Here is a 22,489-nt window from a genome sequence, read left to right as displayed (position 1 = left end):
TACAGCATATGGAGGATCAATAATCCTCAACATGGTATCCATTCATCCATGTGTTCTTTGATCTCCCAAATACAGTATACATCTCCCATCGCCCAACTCAGATCTTCTGAACATACGCAGACCTCCTCGACCTCCACAACATGTCTGAACGCCTTCCTTTCACTCAAGCAGCCTCCTGAAGGGAAATCTATTCCCAGGCTCACCACGGGCGTGGAGGAGGCTTCTGTTTGGCCTGGAGCGACTGACAGACAACATGACCTCTGAGATTCATTAAGACACAATCAATTCCTCCGTCTTAAATGACTCTAATCCATTCCAAACCAGCGTCTCAACCAGTATGCAAGTTGCCTGAAGCTCTCTCATCATACAGGCTCTCTGATGAAACTGAATGGAAGGGCAAGGCACAGAACATATGGCTGAGCTAAAAGCAAACATGTTGGAGCACCTCAGTGCTTTTGGTGAACAACTGCTCTAAGTAGAGACATTTAAAGAGTCCTGGAGTCAGGAGTCCAACGGAGGCTGCAAGATCCTGTGACTGATGTGTGGATGAGAGAAATAGAGAGAGAGAGAGAGAGAGAGAGAGAGAGAGAGTGAGAGAGGGAGAGAACAGGCTCAGTGTCTGAGAGCGGAGAGGAAGAGTAAGAGATAGAGCGCGTGAAAGAGAGACAGACAGAGAGTGCCACTTGATGGATGCCACCGCGCGCGGCTAGGTGTCAGCGCTTAGTAAATGAGGCAAGGACAAGTGGCATTAATGCCATCAATGATCCCCCTGACAGGAAAACAGATCTTCAGCTCCCCTCCGCCGTGTCTTTTTCTCCCCTTTCTTCTTTTAAACAGACATCAAGTGCATTAATGACAAAAGAGGGCAGGCATCAGAAAGCAGAGCGGAGATGCTGAGTGATGCGGCCGGCCGGCTGGCAGAGTGGCGCTGGGAGCGAGAGAGCGAGAGAGCGAGAGAACGAGTGCACAGCTCAGCCTAATCCGAGGTGACACCGTCAGGGCCGGAGAGAAGGGCCCCGCCGTCGCACACGCTGACAGCAAGCAGAGATGAGGACACAGATACTGGTGCCATATTAGTGCCACGCATATTCCAACACCAGCCTGCCTCTTCTAACCAAACCTGACACTCTCTCTCTGTCTCTCTCCATCTCTTCCTCTCTCTCTCTCTCTTTCATTCGCTCTCTCTCCTATCAGTTCAAAGTTAGCCTTCTCGTCCTGTAATCCACAGCCAGGCAAATCTCTAGCTCCCCCCCCCTCTCTCCCTCTCTCCCCATCTCTCTCTGTCCCCCAAACGACATGTCATTCCCTAGTGCACTTCTCCCCTGCGCTGTGCTGCGTGTGTGTGTGTGCGTGTGTGTGTGTTCCTGGTAGGCCTGTTCTGTCAGAGTGGCTGGCTGGCGAGGCCTGAGGACAGCCCCAGTCTAAATTTGGACTTCAGTGGGAGAGGAGCGCTCATTGTCCCTGATCCCCCAGATGCATGAGGTGATCCAAACACTGAAGTGTGAGGAGCTGTCACCTCCCATCGCGTCTCCTCCCAGCACCAGTGCGTGCATACACAAGTGAGCGGCTCTTCCGCCCACCCCCACCCCCACCACGCTGTGCCAGGCGGGCACCGGCTCTGGAGTGCCCTGGCAAAGTGAGAGAAGTCAGAAGGATGGGTGGGGGGGGGGGGGGTGGAGAAGTGGAACAATGAATGAAATCCAGCTGCTGCCCATCGCCAAGAGGGTTTCTGGAGCCTGAAGCTTGAGACAGATAGATCTGGAGGGTTCCCAACGGCCACCACCGGCGCAGAGTGTGTGTGTTCAGTCAAAGCAGCGGCACCGGGGTCACACAACCCCACACCCTTACCGCGAAACATCTCCCTCCCAGTTCACCATGTCTAAATCACAACGCGACCAAAACAACCAACCGACCAACCAGCAGACACAGATCCTCCCCACGCACGTCTGTCAAAGTCAGCCAACTCCAGCCATCTGCCTGATGCTCGCTGGAGGACGCGCTACCACATCCAGGATGCATGGCGCCGAGAGGAGACAGATTTCTCCGGCTTAAATCCAGTAATGAGTAAAAGCTGCTTGTGTGTGATGAATAAGGTGCTGCGTGATGATTATATTGTGTGGAACCGTGACGTGGGGGCTGAGGCTGAGCAGACGGACAGATCCAGGTCGGGTGGAGGGTGGAGGCTCGCATGCTCCAGCTTTTCTTAGCCGCCACAGGGGCGAGGCAGCCCAGCTCGCTGAGACGTCTGCTCTCTATCACAAACACGCTCACTCCCTCCCTCCCTCTCCCTCTCTCACTCCCTACTAACACACACTTTCTCTCTCTCTCTCGCTCTCTCTCTATCTCTCTCTCTGCCCTGACTGCACTCTCGGCGTGGCCATCTGGGACAGAGTCCTGGACAAACTGCGAGGCGAGTGATAGGGAAACTGCAGCGGCGCTGCCAGAGGCAGGGGAGGCATGCTCATGCTCAGTGTAAACTGGCAGCCAGACTGAAGTGTGATCCAGCGCAGCTCCCACCTTAACTGCTCTCCCGCGGCCGCCCCGCACAGCTGGACACCAAAGTTATTACGCGGAAGAGAGAAAAGAGACGAAAAGAAAAAGAGAGTGAGAGAAGAGGTGGGGGTGTGGGTGAGGGATGGCGGGGTGGGGTGGGGTGGGTGGAGGAGTGGAGGAGGGAGGAGAGGGAGCGAAGGTGAAACTGCACCAGCAGCATCTTATATTCTTACATAATCCATTACTGAGCGGGGCTGAGAGGAAATGCAGGAGAGGCCCGTGGGAGAGAGAGAGAGAGGGTCTGATGAGCTGATAGCTCCAAACAGAGTGTGCAGTGTAGGGGAGCTGGCGTCACCTCCGTCCCCTCTCCTCCCCACCGCGCTGGGAGCCGCTCTTCCAGGCCCTCCACCGTCCCACAGCCACTCCGCTGACAGACTCCCGGCTATCTGGCAGCTAATGTTTCCATCATGCACAATCTGGCAGAGGAACAGTTTGTGCTTTTGTTCCTCGCATGTCATAGCTCGTTGTTTTAGGAGACAGCGGGGAGTAGCAGGCTCTCTTCAATGGCAATGGACCTGCACATCCACAAAGGCAAGCGTGTGGTTTTAACAGAGCCAGCTGCAAAGTACAAGTGTCCTCGACAGGCTTCCCTTGGTCAGCTTACAAACCCGCCTGAGGATGAGATGAGATGTGCGATCAATCACCTTTATTTCTGGGGATTACACAGAATAGCTGAACCACATACAATAACTGAACTATTTCTTCTGTGGACCAATGAAAAGCAAATGATTATTTAAAAGCAAATGATGACCACATTCCTAAAAGTCCAAAATATATACTCCACATTAAATTCAACATTCCAGAGCCCGGAGGCCCCCTAAATCTCTGGATTGTTGTTTGACTTGCCCGGATTCTTGTTATCCAAAAATATGTCCCATATTTAATAAACAGCCCAGAAGGACGAGCAGAAGACTCAGTTAACGGATTGAGAAATGGCCTCTGCCATGGCTAGTGAGGCCTTCTGTTTAACGAGGGGGCTCTGGGAGAAAACAAATTCATCAAGAGGCGCCTGAAGTGGGTTTAATGATTGCTTTCTGCATACAATCAGCTCCCCTCTTTTCAAGGGCCATCAATATGTCAAGGAAAGACATATCCGAAGGATGTAGCTCTTAACATCAAGGTTATCTATTCTCTGCAAGGCTTGGCTTCTCACCGCTGCCTGCTATTCTGCTCCGCCCGCTCCGCCCGCCCGCGCTGCCGTGTCTCCATCAGCCGCGGCAATCAATCAAGGTAATAATGTTGTGGGGGAAAAAATCAATTAACAACGCAATTAAACTTTCCTTATTATCTCAGAGGGCTGGGATAATACCTAACGGGGGAAGACGGAGCGGAGCGGGGTTGTGTGTGTGTGTGTGTGTGTGTGTGTGCAGGCATCCAGAGGCCGGGGGAAGAGTGAGTTATGAGCGTGGACAGAGGCAGCCGTGAGCCTGTGCTATTATTCCCAGACATCGTATATCTCCCAGCGTCCCTTTTATCAGGCCGCCGCAACATCATGGCCGTGGCGGCGTCGGCGGCAGCAGCAGCCTCCCGCGCTATGCAGATTTAGGATAGCCCTGTGTGTCTCATCTCCACACAATGGCCTGGCGAGACAGCCACCACATCCATCCAGCACGCAGGGGCATGGGGGAGATTTCAGCCCGAGTTGATGGCCATGAGGCCCCTCTACGCACGAGGAGAAGAGCCTTCTGAATGTAAAGTGGAAATATGGCTGGAGGAAGTACCTGTACACACTCCACCTGTTTAGACATCCTTACTTAGTCCCCACTGACACAAACACGCAGGGAAAACATCCCATGCATTGCCTGAAAGTGCTTTATTTGGTGCAACACTTAAAATGTAACAATTTAGTGTGTATGTGTGAGTAAGGAATGTGTGTGAGTATGAAGTGTGTATGTGTGTGTAAGGAATGTGTGTGAGTATGAAGTCTGTAAGTGTGAGTAAAGAATGTGTGTGAGTATGAAGTGTGTATGTGTGAGTAAGGAATGTGTGTGAGTATGTTGTGTGGAGACCCTTTCACCAAGGGCTTGTGGAGGTACATGAGAGGCATTTATCCACTGGGGCAGGTTTTCTCCTGAAGACGACCCTCTGCACGCCAAACCAAAGGATATCACTCACCATGGGGAATTAATACTCAAACGTCACGTCAGCTCCTTTTGTCCTCTCCTTATTTCCTCTGAGCAAATTTGGAGCCCATTAAATTTGGAGCCTGAATAGTGTCTCACCCAGTAAATCACCCAGGAGAAGGAAGTGCCTGGGACTGATGCTTGGGCTGGGGCTCAAATGGACCCATGTGTTCTGGATTGGAGCAGGTTTTTGGCCCAGAGCAACGGCTGACACTGCTGAGAAGCCCTGACAAACACAAACACACACACACACACACACACACGCACACACACACACACACACGCACGCACGCACGCACACACACACGCGCGCACGCACGCACGCACGCACGCACGCACGCACGCACGCACGCAGGCAGGCAGGCACGCACGCACGCACACATACACTCACGCACGCACGCGCATACACGCACATACACACACGCACGCGCACGCACGCGCACGCACGCACACGCACGCACACACACACACACACGCACACACACACACACACACGCACACACACGCACACACGCACACACACACACGCGCACACACACGCGCACACACACACGCACTCAGAATCTAATGCATGTGCTGGAGAGAATAACACTATTCCTTCCATCTCTCTACATACTTCTTCTCCTTCTCCAGGCTTGAAGGTGTTGAAGGGGAAAAGAGGGGATTTGGTAAAGAGATGCCACGTGAATCCTGTTTAAGGATTTGGCTTTGTGTGGGTCAGTAGGTGGTGTCATCAAAAACCTGATTTTTGTCTGCTACCCAAACTGCATCTCACAGGGTGTGTAAAAAAGTGTGTATGTATGTGTGTGTGTGTTTGTGTGTGTAGGCGTGTGTGTGTGAAACAGACAGAGAGAATCAAACACTCCAAGAGAGGGTGAAAAAAATGAATAGAGCTGTCTAGTCTCGTTCTTTTTCTGTATGAAAGCTGTGAGAAGATGTCAGCCATCCCCCACTGGGCTTCAGAATGGAAGACCAATGCATAACTTATGGAGTTAAGCTGACATTTGTTCTCTTCCAATAAAAAATATTTAGTCCATTAAACATAAATTCCTGTCATTATGATGCATGCACTGGGTGCGCGCCTTCCCATTCCCCACTGATGTTTATTACGGGCAAACAACTGCAGCGCCTGCATGTTCTCAACTTTAGTGTATTGATTAAACTTTTAAATGGTTGCCATATAACCTAGGGGACATCAGGAAGATTAATTTGCGTCAATGTTCATCTGTAATTCATTAGCCATTTATACTCCACATCCACACGGACTATCAGGAAAATGCGGGCCATTTTTCACTCCGGCACAGGCTAGGGAGTCGACGCTGAAAATTGCAGCGCATACAAATAAGAGGGGAAGATTGGACAGCACAGAGAGAGTCCTGAGCACACACCAGCACCAGGCCCAATGAGGAGCAGCCAGAGAGAGTCCTGAGCACACACCAGCACCAGGCCCAATGAGGAGCAGCAGTGGGAATGCTGACAATAACATGAATGCCTCCTCTATTCCTGCCAGTGCAAGCACAGCTGATATAGGCACTAGGGTGGGACTGCTTGTATCATCAGGAACGCTTTTTAAGACTAATTGAAGTTTGCAAATGACAATTATACAAATGAAGTGGCCAAAGGTTTAAGTAATGATTCTATCTCATGTTAAATGGAGGTCAATGAATAAAGACTAAAACATTTTAGGAAAAATGTAAAGATCCATTTTGAAAAACTATGTAGGTCGACAAAGCAAAGGTAAACAAGAAATAGTGGCATACACCTAATACAAATTTAAACATACTGCATGTATGTAGAATCTGTGCATTACATAAGATTGAAAAGTATATTATATATATATATAAGCCCAGTATATATATGTATATAATATACTTTTCAATCTTATATATACATACATATATATATATATATATATATATATATATATATATATATATATATATATATTTATATATATATATATATAATATACTTTTTGCAAACAGTGTCACCTTATGTAATACACAGATTATACATACATATGTTTGAATATATATATATATATATATATATTATATATAATACATAAATATATAAAGATATAAAGATATAAATATATATATATATATAAAGATATAAAGCATGAACTGATGATAACTAAAATATAAAATAAAAACTAAAATGACAAAATATTGCACATATCAAACTGCTATTTAATGTGTAATCAGTAAACGGCATTCTTCTCCGTTCAAGAATACCTAGCATGTCTAAAATATATAACTATATAGTAGTGCAAAAACAAGCTTAGTAAGGCCTTTACAGTTTGGAGAGTGGCGGTGTGTGAGGGGACTGAGGTCAGAGACTCCTACTAATGTTCATGCAGTAATGGACTAGTGGACACTGCATGGAGACGGGCCCTTCATTCGGTTATGGGAAATGACACAATATTCAACATCCAGGTAAACACTTCAGGGACGTGTTGTCAATGATATATAATATTGTGTAATTTCCCATAACCGAATGAAGGGCCGGTCTCCATGCAGTGTCCACTAGGCTGGATGTGTTACTTCCACAATAGATGCTCCAAAAATTCAAACATGAAAAATAAGATTTTTGGCTGTTACTATGTGCTGCATAAACAGCTAAGTACATTAGGCCTAATAAATATTTATAAATCATGAATAATCTGAAACAAAAGATCCTGCTTGATTTATGCAAAGGTCTTACAGTTTGTAGCTGAAGAGCACCCTGATTACCTCTTAATAACGTAATTGATTTAAATGTGCACATTTATTTTAATGTGCTACAATTTCACAAGGCTAGCATCATTTATCAAACCCCAATGCAAGATCCTGTTCAAGTCATTTAACCATTTAGGACCTCTGAAGTGGGGCTGATATGTTTGCCCAAACACACAAGCCCTCTTTTTCTGAGGACCGTCACATTTGTATTTGTATTTTCTGGACGTAATAAAGATGTCAGGTCAGATCAACGTTTGTGGTGCTATGTGGTGTTAGGTTTTCAACATTTCCCTTCAAGCCCAGTTAACATATTTCATTGTTTTATTCGCTCGGCTGGAGATTTGGAAGCACGGGGGATTTTTATTGGCAGGATGTTTTGACTTTATTGTCAGACTCTGACTTTTATTCATAAGGCAAATTGTATTTATTGAAGAAGAAGCGTCCAACCCCCAGACATCCACACAATGCGGAGGAATGCGTGAGCACTGGGGCCGCTCTGATGAAGGAGAGAGCAAGGGAACTAAACTGGAGGGGGGGAGGGGGGGGAGCTGAGAGATTTGCCTCCGCCGGAGCTGGATAGCTTGTCAGGCGAAGGCTGCCAGGTCGTGCCTCAAAAGCCCTGATCAATACCAGGTTGATTTGCCACATGATTTTCCCAACCAAGCAAAAACAACCCATCTATATATTTTGGAGCACTTTCAACACGGGCTCCAGCGAGCCTTTCTTCACCCTCTGCTGTGACCCCACATGAGTGCTTCTTCTGACGGATGATGCCAGGGCCAGGATGCTAAAGCAGGTTTAGCGTTCTTATGGTGCTAAAAGATAGGAATGCAATATTCTTTCATGTGACCCATCACATTAACATTTGTTTCTGTTGCCTTCTCACCCTTGAGAGGTAGCATTGCTGCACAAGCAACTCCAGACGGGCCAGATTAGCACAGTCAAATATTGTGAATTGAAAGTGACAGGCCTCATTAATGAAGTCCTCACACAGCCCCACTGATAAAGGCCTATCGCTCTCTGTTCTCCAACTTATGAGCACGGGAAGGAAATTGAATCCTGGGGGACATACATTTTGACCGAAGAAGGAGATTATGGTGGAGGCCTAATTCAAGGCTGGTTAAATTCATTCTAATGACATTTATTCTACATACAGTTAGTCTGCGTGAGCCACACAGACGCTCTGTGGTCGGGAGATAAGAGGATGGTAATTTGAGGCTGCGTACTTCAAGCAGTTTACAAAGCGCTAATCTCATTGGAACAATATATGGGCTCATCATAAACAGACTTACAATGTGGCTAACAACTAGTCTGTACGTGGATTTGGAAATGGTGTGTCATCATACGAAACTGTGTAAGAACAGCTCCACAGTGGCGAGAGACTGCATTATATTCAGTTCTCAGTTCCATATTGAACACATTTTAAATAATTCAATTATATTGCGCTGTTATACAAACAACAATTAGAGGCCCACACAGAATAGTGCTGTAATTATATCTCAGGGAGAGCAAACTCATTAATATATCCTAGGCATTAATAGTCAATTTAATACCCATCTAAGTCATAATTAGGGAACTCTATCCATAAAAAAGGCAGTTTGATTTGGGATCTATGGGACTGGCTGGTTATATCATTACAGTCCCATTTCTAATTAAAGACACAGGGCAGATGAGTGCTCCTACAGTCTACAAGACGTGAAAAGTGCAATTTATAATTTGGCTGATTTCAGTAATGACCCCCCCCATTAAATGGGAGCGTTTGAGAAAGTTGCTCATTTAAAGTTAAAACGCTCCGACAGGATTCAATAACAAAGCGGCATTGTATTAATCATCCTTCAATGATGACTTCACTCCTAATCTCTTTGACATTGCAGGCAGGTCGTGCATTAATGACAGTCTGAATACGTGTGCATTAAATAATAATTATCCCCCAATACACCATGAGAAAGAATGTGTAATGAAGTCTATTGTCAGGTCAATTAGTGTGATTCAAAGTGTTCTGCGAGCCAAGGATAGCCCCAGTGCTCAGTCATCTGTATGGAAGACTCCATCAGGCAGGTCATGGGCACCACGTCAAAGACTGCATGAAGGGGAAAGGGCATGTTCAGTTCAATATCCCGCAGTGTCACTCAAGCCTGAAGTTTAGGTTGCGCTCTGACTGACTGAGTGCATTTGGGTGACTGAGAAGGTGACTTCACATCATACACATCCTTGACCAGTTTCTACAGAGAATCCTACAGGATTTGGTGAAAAAAGAACTAAAAGTTATAATAGGGTGTCATGTATTACTTCTGATACACCTGTACTCAGAGTGAAACGATCATTCTTAGTGATATGAAAATATTAGATTTGGTTAATTTACAATGCCTTTTGAACAAAATCATTATTCACAAGCTGGTTTCAATGACATTTTGTTATCTAACAGATATTATTATTATTGATATCATGGGTTTGTATTTAGTGCATACAATTCGATTTTAAATAAGGCTCATCCTTTTGACACTCATTTGTTTCCAAACTGGCCCATGTCTATTACGGCCCGTTTAATTAGCCAATGACAAATGCCAAAGTCCAGGGTCATGCCAAGGTCAAGACTACTACACGATGCCTGCCATGTGCACCTGGACACAGTGTGGATGAAGACATATTCAAGGCTGTTATTACTTCACATTAAGCACTGACCTCTGAGCTGATGCTGGGTTCACTGCATCAAAGAACTTTGAATATACCACCATCCACTACCATATTTAACATTAAGCTATTGAACTGTCAAAACATGTCTGACACAATATTGATTGAGGCTCATCTATCATGTTTTGTAGCAGTAGGGTTCAAATCAACACTGCTGTGACTGAGTCCTGACCACACACAGACACGAGTGAATGTGGCGGCGGCAACTCCATCAAACGCCTGGCCGGGTCAAGGAAACACACCTCACTCCCAGCCACACGTCAATTACCACATGACCAAACGCCTTAAACACTGCCTTAGATGAAGCAGCCTGACAGTCCCTCCAAGTGACAGATATCAATACCAATCTGAGTCTCCTCCACGCCACTGCACTCATGGATCAGACGGCATACACCTGCCTGACCGTGGGACACGCATCTGGCTCCCGTGGACACACACACACACACACACACACACACACACACACACACACACACACACACTCACAACACATATTACTCCACCGCGATGAAGTGCTGCATGCTATTTTGCGGTTGGCCATTATTATATTCATTTCAGCTGGGCTCCTGAAGCCTGGTGGAGCAGTACCTGGGGCCCGCTGCAGCCTCGGCTGGACGCTGATGCGACATGACACGGTGACAGAAAACAGGGCGAGGGGATGGAAATAAAAAGAACAAGGGGCCGCCGCCGCGGAGCGCCGCAGCAGCCGGGGCGCTGGGTGCAGGGTGTGCCCATCAACATGGATCACTGTTCCGCTGGAAGCCCGGTGTCACGGTGATGGAGTGAAGGGATCACTCAGATGACTGCCTCATCTGCCTGCGTGATATCAATCTTGCAGCTTAATTCAAAGGGACATGGTAAAACATCCTTTAACACCAGGCTGCCTCCCTGTCCTGTCCTGTCCTGTCCTGTCCCTCTGTGGGCTCGGGTGGAGAGGTTACTTTCTCTGTCGGGTGCTTTAAAAAAAACTCCTCATTTGGGTATCGACCTCATGGTCACATGACAACGCTGATTCATATCTCCAGCAGGCAATGCATAGCAAAGCAGCAAATAACATTTCATTTGATCCCCCCCACCATAGAGGATGAGGAGCAGGGGGGGGGCGGGGGGGGGGGAGATGGAGCGTTTTGAATTAAACTAAATGATGTCACCAGACAGGGATCTATGACAGCCATGACATAACAATGAAACACTGCTGAACATCCATTAAGGCCCTGCCTCCGCGCCTCAGCCCGTCTAATGGACAGGAGTTTACTGAATCTCTACTTCTGTTAATTAATATGACACATCCTGCTTCAGCATGCACCCAGGGAGCGAGGGGGATCGGAACGAGGGAATGATTAACCACGCTGCTCGCTACTGAGGAACAGCCCCCTCCTCTCTCTCTCTCTCTCTCTCTCTCTCTCTCTCTCTCTCTCTCTCTCTCTCTCTCTCTCTCTCTCTCTCTCTCTCTCTCTCTCTCTCTCTCTCTCTCTCCCTCCCTCCCTCCCTCCCTCCCTCGCTCTCTCGCTCTCTCGCTCTGACATCCTCGGACCATCGTCAGCTTCTGTGCACATCCCCTGACAGGTAGAATAATAACGGTCATACATCACTGCCCTGAAAAGTCCAATAACCTAAATCTTGGTGTGCCACAGACCCCGGGACTCAATTACTTTATTGACATGTAATCTTCATAAGGAGAGAAATATTGAGCATGTAAGGTCGGTCGGTTATGAAGACGTATTATCATATTATCTGCATGGGGGCTGCAGGGGGCTAGGACCTGACAAAGCTAATTATAATCGTACATGTTACAGGGGCTCAGAGCATATTATGTGCTTGGCTGCTTGAGTAAGTCCCCAGCTGAGGTATGGCTTGACGAAGGCTTGGGATTGCAAAGCTGATAGAAGATGCGGTGTTCTTTCAGGGCACCAGAATTAATGAAGTCCAATATTATGAAGCGCGTGTCATACTATCATGCAGTGGCACCGATACCTTTGATCTACTCTTTTCAAAAACCGCAATGCCTGACCAAACAGTACTGTCTTTTTGTATATTTACCAGTGCCTTCAAAAGGAGACAAAAAAAGCAAAAATGCAAAAAAAAAGATGGCTACCTTAGGCACGGCTTAAAGTTCAGTAGATCTCCGTGTGTATTTGTGCAGTGACTTGAACAGCTCCACTGCCCAAATGTCACAGTTAGTTAGTGATTCTGGAGGGGTGGCCCTGGGTCTGCAGGCTCTCTCCCCCAAGGTTATCTTAATACCATACCCCCTGCTCCTCCTGCAGCAGCAGCACGCATGATGTGGGAAGCCACTCAATCTCCAGTCAAATCAAACACGACGGGCCAGATATTTCCAGGCTGGGAGTATTCCGATAGCATAAGGGGAGCAGCAGCACAGATTATCATTATGATATCTTACAACTCCAGGCTTTACATTCCATGTATTTGCTTCACAATAATCACAGCAGTACTGCGAGGCACAGGGAAGAAGAAAAAAAAAGAGAAAGAAATCGAGGCCTTGAGCAATGGCCGTTGAAGTGCAACTGGGTCAGCACATGTAAACACTCGTTCTCACGCTTGCGTCTGGAGGACAGAGAGAAACTCATCCTGCAGGCTGTGTGTGTTCGTCCCTATTCATCTAATTTCATGCCATTTTCATCTTTTGTGCCCCCGCTCTCCCCATCTCCCCCATCGCACTGGCAGCGCGGCTCTGATGGCGGATGGCAGGGGATGGTAGAATCACAGGCTGCTGGAGGAGGTACAGTGTTCAGCTAGTCCCTAGGGGTACTGGTTAGCATAGCTTAATGGTGTCAAGTGCACAGGCATATTTTATCTCCTCTCATGGGGCACCCCCATTTGCAGTGATTCAGTCTTTAGAATGGTTCCATTACTGCACAATCTCACACACTTCCCTTTCCCTTATCACATTTTTTCCTGCTCTCCCGTATTTATTCCAAACAGCTTCATAACAGAATGTGCACGCCTCACTGCACTCCTTTCAGTGCCGTAACAGAGACAATCCACAGAAATAAGCAGGAAGAAGAAAATAAAACCAGCCTAGAAACCAGTCAATACAAATATGATAGGACAATACAAATATTATAAATATGTTGATGTTGTTGACTGAGATGTGCAATCCTCAATACAGAGTCAAACGAGCCAAAAAATGACAGGGCCAAATTTGAAAACTGACATGTTCTCCAGTTGTTCAGGTGACCAGAAGGAGTGAGGTTAATCACCAGTCACACTCTTAAAAAATCCACTTTTCCCTGAGAAATTACAAAAAAAGTATTTATTTAAATCACTGCTGTCTGGAATTAATTTCTAGACCTGACCCTCATGACTCAGTCAACTCAATAGTCTCGCAGCGACACAACATGTCAAAAATGATCACCCAATCAAATTATGACAGTAAAATAACTTGTCAGGCTGTATTACCGTGATGGATAAACCTGCTCAGTCCATTCACAGCAACTTCATAAACAAATCATTGTGACAGATTAAAAGGTTGCTTTAGACTCCAGCTTTTTAGTGACCTTGTTATTTTAGTGCAGCTACACAATATTCTAGAAAAATCTGAGGTTTTCTACTCCAGCAAAAATAAGACTAGAATTATTAAAAGAACCTTGCTTTGAAAGACTTTTGAATCCTGAAAAGCTGACATCAATTAACATGACATTAATGAAAATGAAATGAGGTACTACACCAGAGAAGAATACATTTACAGTTACTTCAGCTGAGGAATTTACTCCAAACTCTCACTGACGGCCAACTTAACACAGCACTGGAACCCCTCCCTCCAAACCACCAAAGAATGCATTGTGCAATTTTGAGGGGAATGAAATGGATCAAATAAATTATTAGAGCCATTCATCAGGGCCGCTGCTATTCACACATCAGTCCAAGTCCAGACATGAGTGTGTAAGTGTCTTGTGATTGTGTATTGAAGTTGAGACAGCTGACGATAAATCAAGGAATTCACCAGTGAACAAGAAACGGTTTAGACAACGGTTCACTGGAGCCTGAGGTAACTGATAGATGAGCTCGGCATCTTGCACCACGATAGCAGCATAGCTGGGAGAATATCTGAGCGGGAGAACAGCCCCGATGAATCACTCCAGAATTCCATCTTGTCCCAAGGTGACAAGCGCCCTTGTCTCATCATGTTCTGCTGCTTAAAAAATTGTTCTTTATTGCTGTTTAGCATAAGTGGGCAACAAACGGCATTTGGTGAGAACAAGCCTGACTTAGTGCTGATGATGTCGAGGCCATGGCAACATGAGATCCCAGATGAGGTCGCTGCACTCTGGGATGTCAGCCCGCCAGGGGACGTCTCACCAGATCCGATTTCAGTGATTAATAGGCCCGATAAATATGTAGCGCACAATTAAAGGAGAATGATGGACACTGTCATGCAAGTAATTGCCATCATTTGTAATTCAATCGCTCTGTGCTTCATGTTCACACAAACAAAAGGCGAGAAACAGAGTTTGTGTGTGTGTGTGTGTGTGTGTGTGTGTCGGGGGGGGGGGGGGGGGGCAGTGAGAGAGAGAGGGAGCGACAGAAAACTTTCTCAGCTATGATGCAGACACCACGTCAGGAGCATATCTTCCCAAAGTCTTGAGTTACTGCTTTATGGCACTTTAAAGCTCCCTGTGAGAGACAAATTCCTTGTTAAATATTTCCACTGGCCCTTACTTCCATGAGCGTTAGAATACAAGCAGTGGTTCATTGTGCAGAGATCGGATTTATCTTCAGTACCTCGGCCTCTGCCAGAGCTCCCAGCGTCCCCGTTCTGGAGTGCCGTGCTGAGAGTGGAGGCCCTGGCCGGCGTATGCCTGTCCATTTCAGTCCAAGCGGTCCAGAGGAAACTCAAGGACCCAACATTGATCCCCCACCCCCACTGTAAAAAAACACGCCAACCAACTGGATGGCGGTCCTCTCATAAATTATAATGATAAAGTCCTATGTTTCGAAACCATGAAAGCCGTACCTAACCTGTGCTAACATTCTGGCACAACTAAAAGCACAGAGGAAACACGAGCCAAAGAACACTGAGCAACCCGAACACTGAGCAACAAATCACCCCGTGATGTGAATAATGGTTTGACTGCATTAGCAATCACTCTTGAAGCTGATTATAACAGGAGCATGGGGTATCCATTTGTGTGATGTATTCACTGTCATGTTCCAGAGAAGTGCCAGCGTTGCTGGGAATCCGAGCGCGGTCCCGAGCACCACAAGAATGTTACCGCGAGTGGGTTGGACCAGCTGGCAAACATCCATGCCCTTGTCCATCACCCTGACACTTTCTCAGTACAGGCTGACGAATCGTTTAACTCCAGAAGCCAAGTACACGCTGGGTATAAATAGATATGGTGTAGTTGGTTGTTACCTTTAATGATCAAGTGCCGTTAGTTCTATGACATCTCGGGTGCACATATCCTCTCCTCATAACCTTCCGTTTCAAAAGGCACAGTTTAACAGAGCTGTTTACGTTTTATTCACCCTCGGCTTCCATTGCCCCCACTTCAGAGCCTCTACCACTTGACTTTAACATGGCTTATTAACACACGCTAACAAACAGGCTATGTTTACTTCATATTCAGATGACTGCACTAAAACTAAAACAAATATCTTAAATGAAACCCAACCAAATGTGAGCGCTAAGTTGACACTGTCGTCTGTGCTTGAAACACTCTTCTGCTTTAAACAAGAGTCTTAGAAGTGAGGCTCCTGAGGCTTACTTCAGCTACATCAAACAGGAAAGTTAGACCAAAAAAAAGAGAAAGCGGGGGGGGGGAAAACAATAGTGTCAATGACATTTCCCCAAACCCGACACAAAACAGAATTATTCAGTGAGCCTGGTGCCATCCTCGTTGGCGGATAATGACACTGTGGAAAGGAAGCAATCTCAAAGCAGTTGGGGAAATGGCAAGCCAAGAGTTCAGCAGTTTAAACTGTCAAGGAAGTTAAGTCTTCCCTGGCGTTTTAATCTACCCCGTTTCGTACGGAGACAACCTAGCCATGCATTCCAGCACCGTGATAAAGTGGGTCTGCCTTACCCCCTTGCCCCTAAAAAATAAAAATGAAATAAAATAAAAGGCCAGATTCCCATCCTTCAGTAGGCTGACAGCTGAGTGTTGTAGATGCATTGTGAAGGATCACACAACTCTTTTGGCTCTTCCTGGGCCATCATTAATCTCCATGGCCAGACTAATGGATATTCATGTTCCCGAGCCAAGCCACTCCTGGGAGGCCCAGCACAGCCCCTCGAGAGAAGTAATATCATATCATTCCACAGACACAAAGGACACCAGGAAAAACAGTGCTTATAAAAAGACATCCAGAGCAGACCACAGGCAGGTACTGTTTATGCTATAAAACTAGATAATGTTTCCTGACTTCAAGTGAGTGTCTCAAATGGATGGGACAAAGGCCATTTAGCATGAGTGCAGTCGAGGTTTTGTGTGTTTGTGAGGGCTCTCCTACAAAAGCCTGTTCCCCTTACGTTCATCACAATGACTGACGTGTGCTAACGTGTGCCTTTCTGCTACAAGTGTGATAACAAGCAGGCAGATATAACCACCAGTCAAAAAGTCACTTTGTAATATAATCACAACAAGCTCCTCACCTCCTCCTTGTCTCTCTACTGACATGTACATTTGTGGTAAACAACCATTAACTCCAGAAAAGAATTGAAATATGTGAAATCAAATAACAAGCAGTTATGTGAAATTCGAGTTGAAGTCATTGCGGCAGGAATGGGCTAATGGCTGTGCCGATCCTCTCCATTTTAACAACAGGCCCAGCTCAACAGACATAGCCAACATTCATCTTCAGTATGAGAATGATCCTCATCTGGGGAGAGATGCCACTGCTAGAATCATCAGGAGTCGCTCTGAAATGTCCTGCAGAGCACGTACAGCACTTTAATAAGGAACACCAGGGGCAGGCTGGCTTTCTCTGCGAGCCGTTTTATGGCCAGCGCCTCCATATAATACTCTGATGCATCACAGGAAGCCCAGAGATGAATGGAAAAGAAGCATCACTGAGCCGGGGTTGGCTTTCAGTTCATGTGTTGAGATTTGATGAATGAACACAAACTATTTACAGTTAAATATGCAGACCAACGGCACTGAACGCTCTTCCTAAAAGGCAACTGTGCCAGAGGCAAAGCTAAGGGCTATTTGATATGCTTCACCTCGTAAACTGGTAAGAACTATTTCATAGTACTATATACCAGCCACTCTCATCCATCAACTGCTGATTTTTTTTTTCTATTAAATACCTCACAGTGGCCTTTCAAACTAGCCCTGTTGCTTAAATAATAACGTGAGCGTAGCAACGAAACTTTGTGCAAATGAGTAACGTGTGCTATCCAGATGTATGGTAATGGGTAGACGGAGAGGAGCAGCAGGTGTAGATATCCAGCAGTCCTGCTGAGCTCAAGAAGTCAGTGCTTAGCACCCACAGCTCCGTCATCTGGCCTCTCCCTGTCCGCACGACAGGCCATTTGTCATCATTTTCACTTTTTGGCAAGAGGGGGGAAAAGCGCAGCGCCTTTAATGGAATGCGCTGAACGGTTCCAGATGTTTGTTTATTTGTTGTTGCCGTGACTGTAAAACAGTTTATTCTTCAGATATGTTCTGTTTGGGCGTGCAAGCCCTTGCCAAGCCATAATGAAAGCAAACTGCAGGCGAAAGGGAGAAAAAGTGCAGAGTCTCTGGGGTGTCGTCAGTGCACATTTCTCTTTGAAGGCAGCTTCTCCTCCAGGGCTTTTAATAACAGTTGTGTGCCATTTAAAATACAAACATACAACAGCTGGAACCCTGCCCAGAATAACAGCACAGGCCTGATATAGGAGTATAATTTCACTTGCTTTGGTCTCTACGTAGCTGCCTAAAGAGAAGATTGATGACAGCCAGATCTGCCTTCCTTAATATACACGACAGTATTAAAGCTGGTCCCTTCCAAATGTCCAGAGGATTTGGGCATCCACTGTATATTTCCCTTTCAATTATTCATGCTAAGGTCATGGAGAGAATAAAGCAGAGGTGTCCTTTTTATGGTAAATCTTAGGAGCAGGCAAAGGCACTCAGAGAAAGTGTTGGGTCAGTCTATGACTGCAGCTATCCTGTGCTGGGTGCTGCTGATTGGCTGTGCTGTGAGCTGGTCTGCTGACTGGGCTTAAACCCGAGCTGACAGTGGTGCTGGCTCCTGTAGCCCCTCGCCTGGTCCCCCGCTCCCCGCCCCCCGGAGTCCACCCCGGACATGGCCTCCCTGCATGGACCCTCTCCTTTTCTTTTCATCTCTATCTCTCTCTCTTCCTTTCTTCTTCCTCTCCTCCCGGCTGAGCCTGGGTCTGTCTGCTCGCTGCCTGTCCAGCCTTACTTGACTCCAAACAGCCCCAGACAGGGGCTTATCCCCAAAGCCACACTGTCCTCCCTTTTTTTTTCCCCTCTCTCCCTCCTTCCTTTTCTTTTTTCCCTTTTTCCCTGTCTCTTGCTCTTTTTCTCTGTGGCCTGGCCACTGAACTGCCAACACTCTTCCCCTCCTGAGACCCCCCGGTTGCTCTAATTACCCCTGGCACCTTGGCTCTGGGGCCGAGGGTGCAGGTGACATCAATTGGAGAGATATTGAGAAATCGCACAGAGCCTCTCAGTATCAGACAGCGGGCTGTCAGGCCAGGCACTAATCCCGTCGGCTAGTGCTATGCACTGTCTAAGCCACTGCAACGGGAGGGGACAGGATTGGGTGTGTGTTTGTGTGTGTGTGTGTGTGTGTGTGTGTGTGTGTGTGTGTGTGTGTGTGTGTGTGTTTCGGTGTGTGTTTGTGTGTGTGTGTGTGTGTGTGTGTGTGTGTGTGTGTGGGGGGGGGGTCTTTTGTGTGTGCATGTGTCTACTTAAGACAATGCCACAAGATACATTTCATATGTGTACAAAGCAAAAGGTGATTATGTGGCTGTGAAGATTTCCACCCATAAAAGAATGAGAAAATGTAAACACAGCAGAAATCATCTTGTTCACTCCCGTAACCTTTCCTGCCATTTCATCAAAGTATGTTTTTAACATGCAGTCAAAGGTGAACGCAAATAAAAGAGTTACAGTGATGGAACCGGTGCATTAACCAAATAGAATATGTAATAAGTCAAGAGAAATAAAAAGCCCATGATAAAGCCGGAGGTATAAAAGGAAGTGAAGGACAAAGATTAGGGTTGTGTTATCTAACACTGCAGTACAGTATCATAAAAATAACAAATGGTGAGTGTCAGCCTGCCCAAATCTAAGGGCGAGCAAAAATATTTCATATGCCAGGTCCTCCGCACCTTTTAATGGACTATTCTCAAGCAACATGATTTTGACAAAGCGCCGGGCATTTCTTTCCGCCGCGTTTGAAAGATGCGGGTCAGCCTTTGTGAAATAGATCTGTCCTTGGTGAGGGGCCGTGGAGCGTACAGATGACCTCACACACACACACACACACACACACACACACACACACACACACACACACACACACACACACACACACACTCTGCCACTGGCAGAGTGGCCAGAGTGAGGAGGAGCTCTGATGTTCTGCATCCCCCAGGTGACGCCTGTGATGATGAATGCCTGGTGCATAAATACCACTTCCTCTCCGTCACCGCCGCCTGATGCCGTGGACATTTTTCTTTTTGCCTGTTGCTTGTTCATATTCACCAACCGGTGTGTAAGACACCATTTTGTTTTTTTGTTCACCTATCCATGCAGAGGATAGCATCTTGACACTAAATAGTCTTTTGATGAATTGTCCATTGATTGATTAACTAAAAGACAGATGTAGTTGTAGGTGCACACGGCTACAAACGTGGAAAGGATGGAGTCCTACCTTTGTGGTTTTTTCCATCTCTGGACCCTCTGGGTAAAGGTGTGTAGGGGGTAGGAGAGCCTTCAGGCCTGTGATCACTGGACTCCTACATGAGCAAAAATCATGATGAGAGACAAATACACAGTGTGTGTGCATGCGCGTGTGTGCGTGCGTGCGTGCGTGCGTGCGTGCGTGCGTGCATGCGTACAAAACAATGAACAAAAAAGATCGAGAATGAGATCAAGTGCAAAATAATAACGTTACAAATTTCGAATTCATCCACTTACTATAAAGCGATTCAAAATTAAAACGGTTCAGTTGTCACTACGAAATCAAGTCATATCAAAATAATTGATGTTAAGAAATAAAGGGAGAAAGAAAGAGAGAAAGAGGAAGAGGAAGAGACAGAGAGAGTGAGAAAGCGAGAAAAGCAAGAGAGAGAAAAAGATTTCATTGCCCTGACTGATTGTCCAAGTGCCATAAATTTTATCAGTGTGGGGCAGAAAATGTTCGAGCCACCATTCGTGTTTTATCACTGAGCGCAGGAGGGCAGGTTTCATTACTTTGTGGAAGGGGGTGAGGCGCGCTCCGACCCTGGCTTTGATTATCTGTTCCCTGCCTGTTTGGGGGGGTAGTTGGGGGGGGGATGATTCTGGGTTTGTGGGTGCTTAGGAGGGGAAGGGAGGGAGGGGAGGGGAGGAGGGGAGGGGAGGAGAGGAGGGGAGGGGAGGGGAGGGGGGGCCCCCTCCACTGCTGAGCCATGAACAGGAATTGGAGGTCATCTCAAGGTCAGACATTCACTCTCCCCCCAACACTTCTGCAGGCTGTTCTGTGTTTACAGTCCAACAGGTGGCATACACCCTCTACCATGTGTTAAGTGTGTCCACCCTCCACCGAACACTCTCTGTGGTCTACTCATCCTAACACAAAATGGTTGTGCCTTGTGGAAAACTGCTCTGGAGAAAGGGAGCTCTTTACAGGTCACAAGGTTGCTATTATTATTATTATTATTATTTCCCTTTTCTCTTTCTGCTCCTTCAATGGCCAAACAACCCTATTTCTTTTGCTGGCCTGCAAGCACAGAGAGTAGGCAGTATATCATGACATGCTGATATCTGATGCCTTTGCAAAAACACCTTCCACCTCAGCAGGTGAAAACGCAGAGGCTCTTTAATCACTAAAAAAATCCAAGCTGACAAATACATAGTGTTGTTTTTCTACTGCTGAGGACATCCTTGAGAGGAAAACTGGCCTCGGGTAAACAGTGTGCTTTAGAAGCAAAGTGAACAAAAGTATAGTTCAAAAGATCAAGCGGTGCGCCCTAAAATGAACCAGCAGCATTCATCACAGCCAACAACTATGGAAATGTACGGGAGAAATGCTATTTTATTTCAGACTAGAAAAATAGGAATTCTAGAAACATAGATAAGGGGTCTCATTTTAAGCCCCTTCAGTCGGTGACATGTTGCCTGTGATGGTTTGAGGTGGGTTGCCGTGGGTTTCCGTGGGTTGCCGTGGGTTTCCGTGGGTTGCCGTGGGCTTCTGAGTGTCAGCAGTGCTCCGGTGACTGACTCCACTCTCTAGCGCACATTTGGCTTTCATGACCTCAGCAGTGTTTTCTAAAAGTCAGCTCCAAGCTGCCCCGGCTAATTTCCTCTCAGCCTGACAGATCAAGAGGCCTTCCCCACCAACATCCCTTTCAGACGCACAAAGCCCCTCGTAATCCCACCACTGCCCCACAATTAATCTTCCCAGTTGCCACATTATTAACGGCACCACCCACAGGCAAAGGGGGTAGGCTGGCTCACAGAGTGCCGAGGCGCGGCCGCCACCGCCTAGGACGCCCCCTCCCCTCCTCCCCTCCTCCCCTGAAACGCCATCCCTCCACCAGCACCACCTCCAGCACCAGCACCACGCCATGTCAATCACGAGGGGCTCCTCCCACCCTTCACACAAAAAAGTGACCTGCTGTCAACATCAGAGATTTCCAGGATTACCCCCTCTCCACCTGACCCCACCCGCGTCTCCTGATCAAACACAGACCCCCTCCCAGAGGAAGATTAATCGTAGTGCCCTCACACTTCCTCCCACCTCCCACCTCCCCTCCCGCACTCCTCCTCTCTCCTCTCCTCTCCTCTCCTCTCCTCTGCTCTTTCTCTTTCTGCACTGACCCATCCTCTACATAAGAAAGAAAGGCCGTCTGATAATGAGAATCCCCGAAAAACTAAAGTTCGGGGAGGGGGTTAGGGGGAAAGAGAGAAAAGAGAAAATCTCTATTTGAATCCCAGCTGTTTACCAGGCAGCCTCTGTCTCTCTTAAAGGGTGGCTTGGACAAGAGGCCGGCGGCTTTGATCAGCACCCTTGAATCCCATGAATTCATTTCTTTCTTGGAGGGCCTGAAGCATACAGACGGTAAAGAGCTTTCTCCCTCTCCACAGCTGCCCTCACTCCGAGAGCCTCCTCTTCAAAACTGAATCGACCACGGCCACTTGGGTAGATTATCAGCGCTGTCTCTCAAATATCTGACGGTGTCTCAACGGCTTTTGGCTGGGATAAAACTTTGATATT

General features: G+C 46.9%; 1 protein-coding gene across 1 annotated transcript in view; it reads right to left on the bottom strand.

The window, feature by feature from the left end:
* Positions 1–22,489, bottom strand: part of lrmda (leucine rich melanocyte differentiation associated) — a 203,515-nt gene that overhangs the window by 1,928 nt on the left and 179,098 nt on the right. Inside the window, exon 6 of the mRNA XM_012838421.3 lies at positions 19,943–20,027. Coding sequence (XP_012693875.1) covers positions 19,943–20,027 — 85 coding nt within the window. The remainder of the gene's footprint in view (positions 1–19,942; positions 20,028–22,489) is intronic.

The sequence above is a fragment of the Clupea harengus genome, chromosome 13, assembly GCF_900700415.2.
Source record: "Clupea harengus chromosome 13, Ch_v2.0.2, whole genome shotgun sequence".
Classification (NCBI taxonomy): Eukaryota; Metazoa; Chordata; class Actinopteri; order Clupeiformes; family Clupeidae; genus Clupea; species Clupea harengus.
The sequence above is the reverse complement of the archived record's forward strand: the minus strand, read 5'-3'. Positions and strand labels throughout refer to the sequence as shown.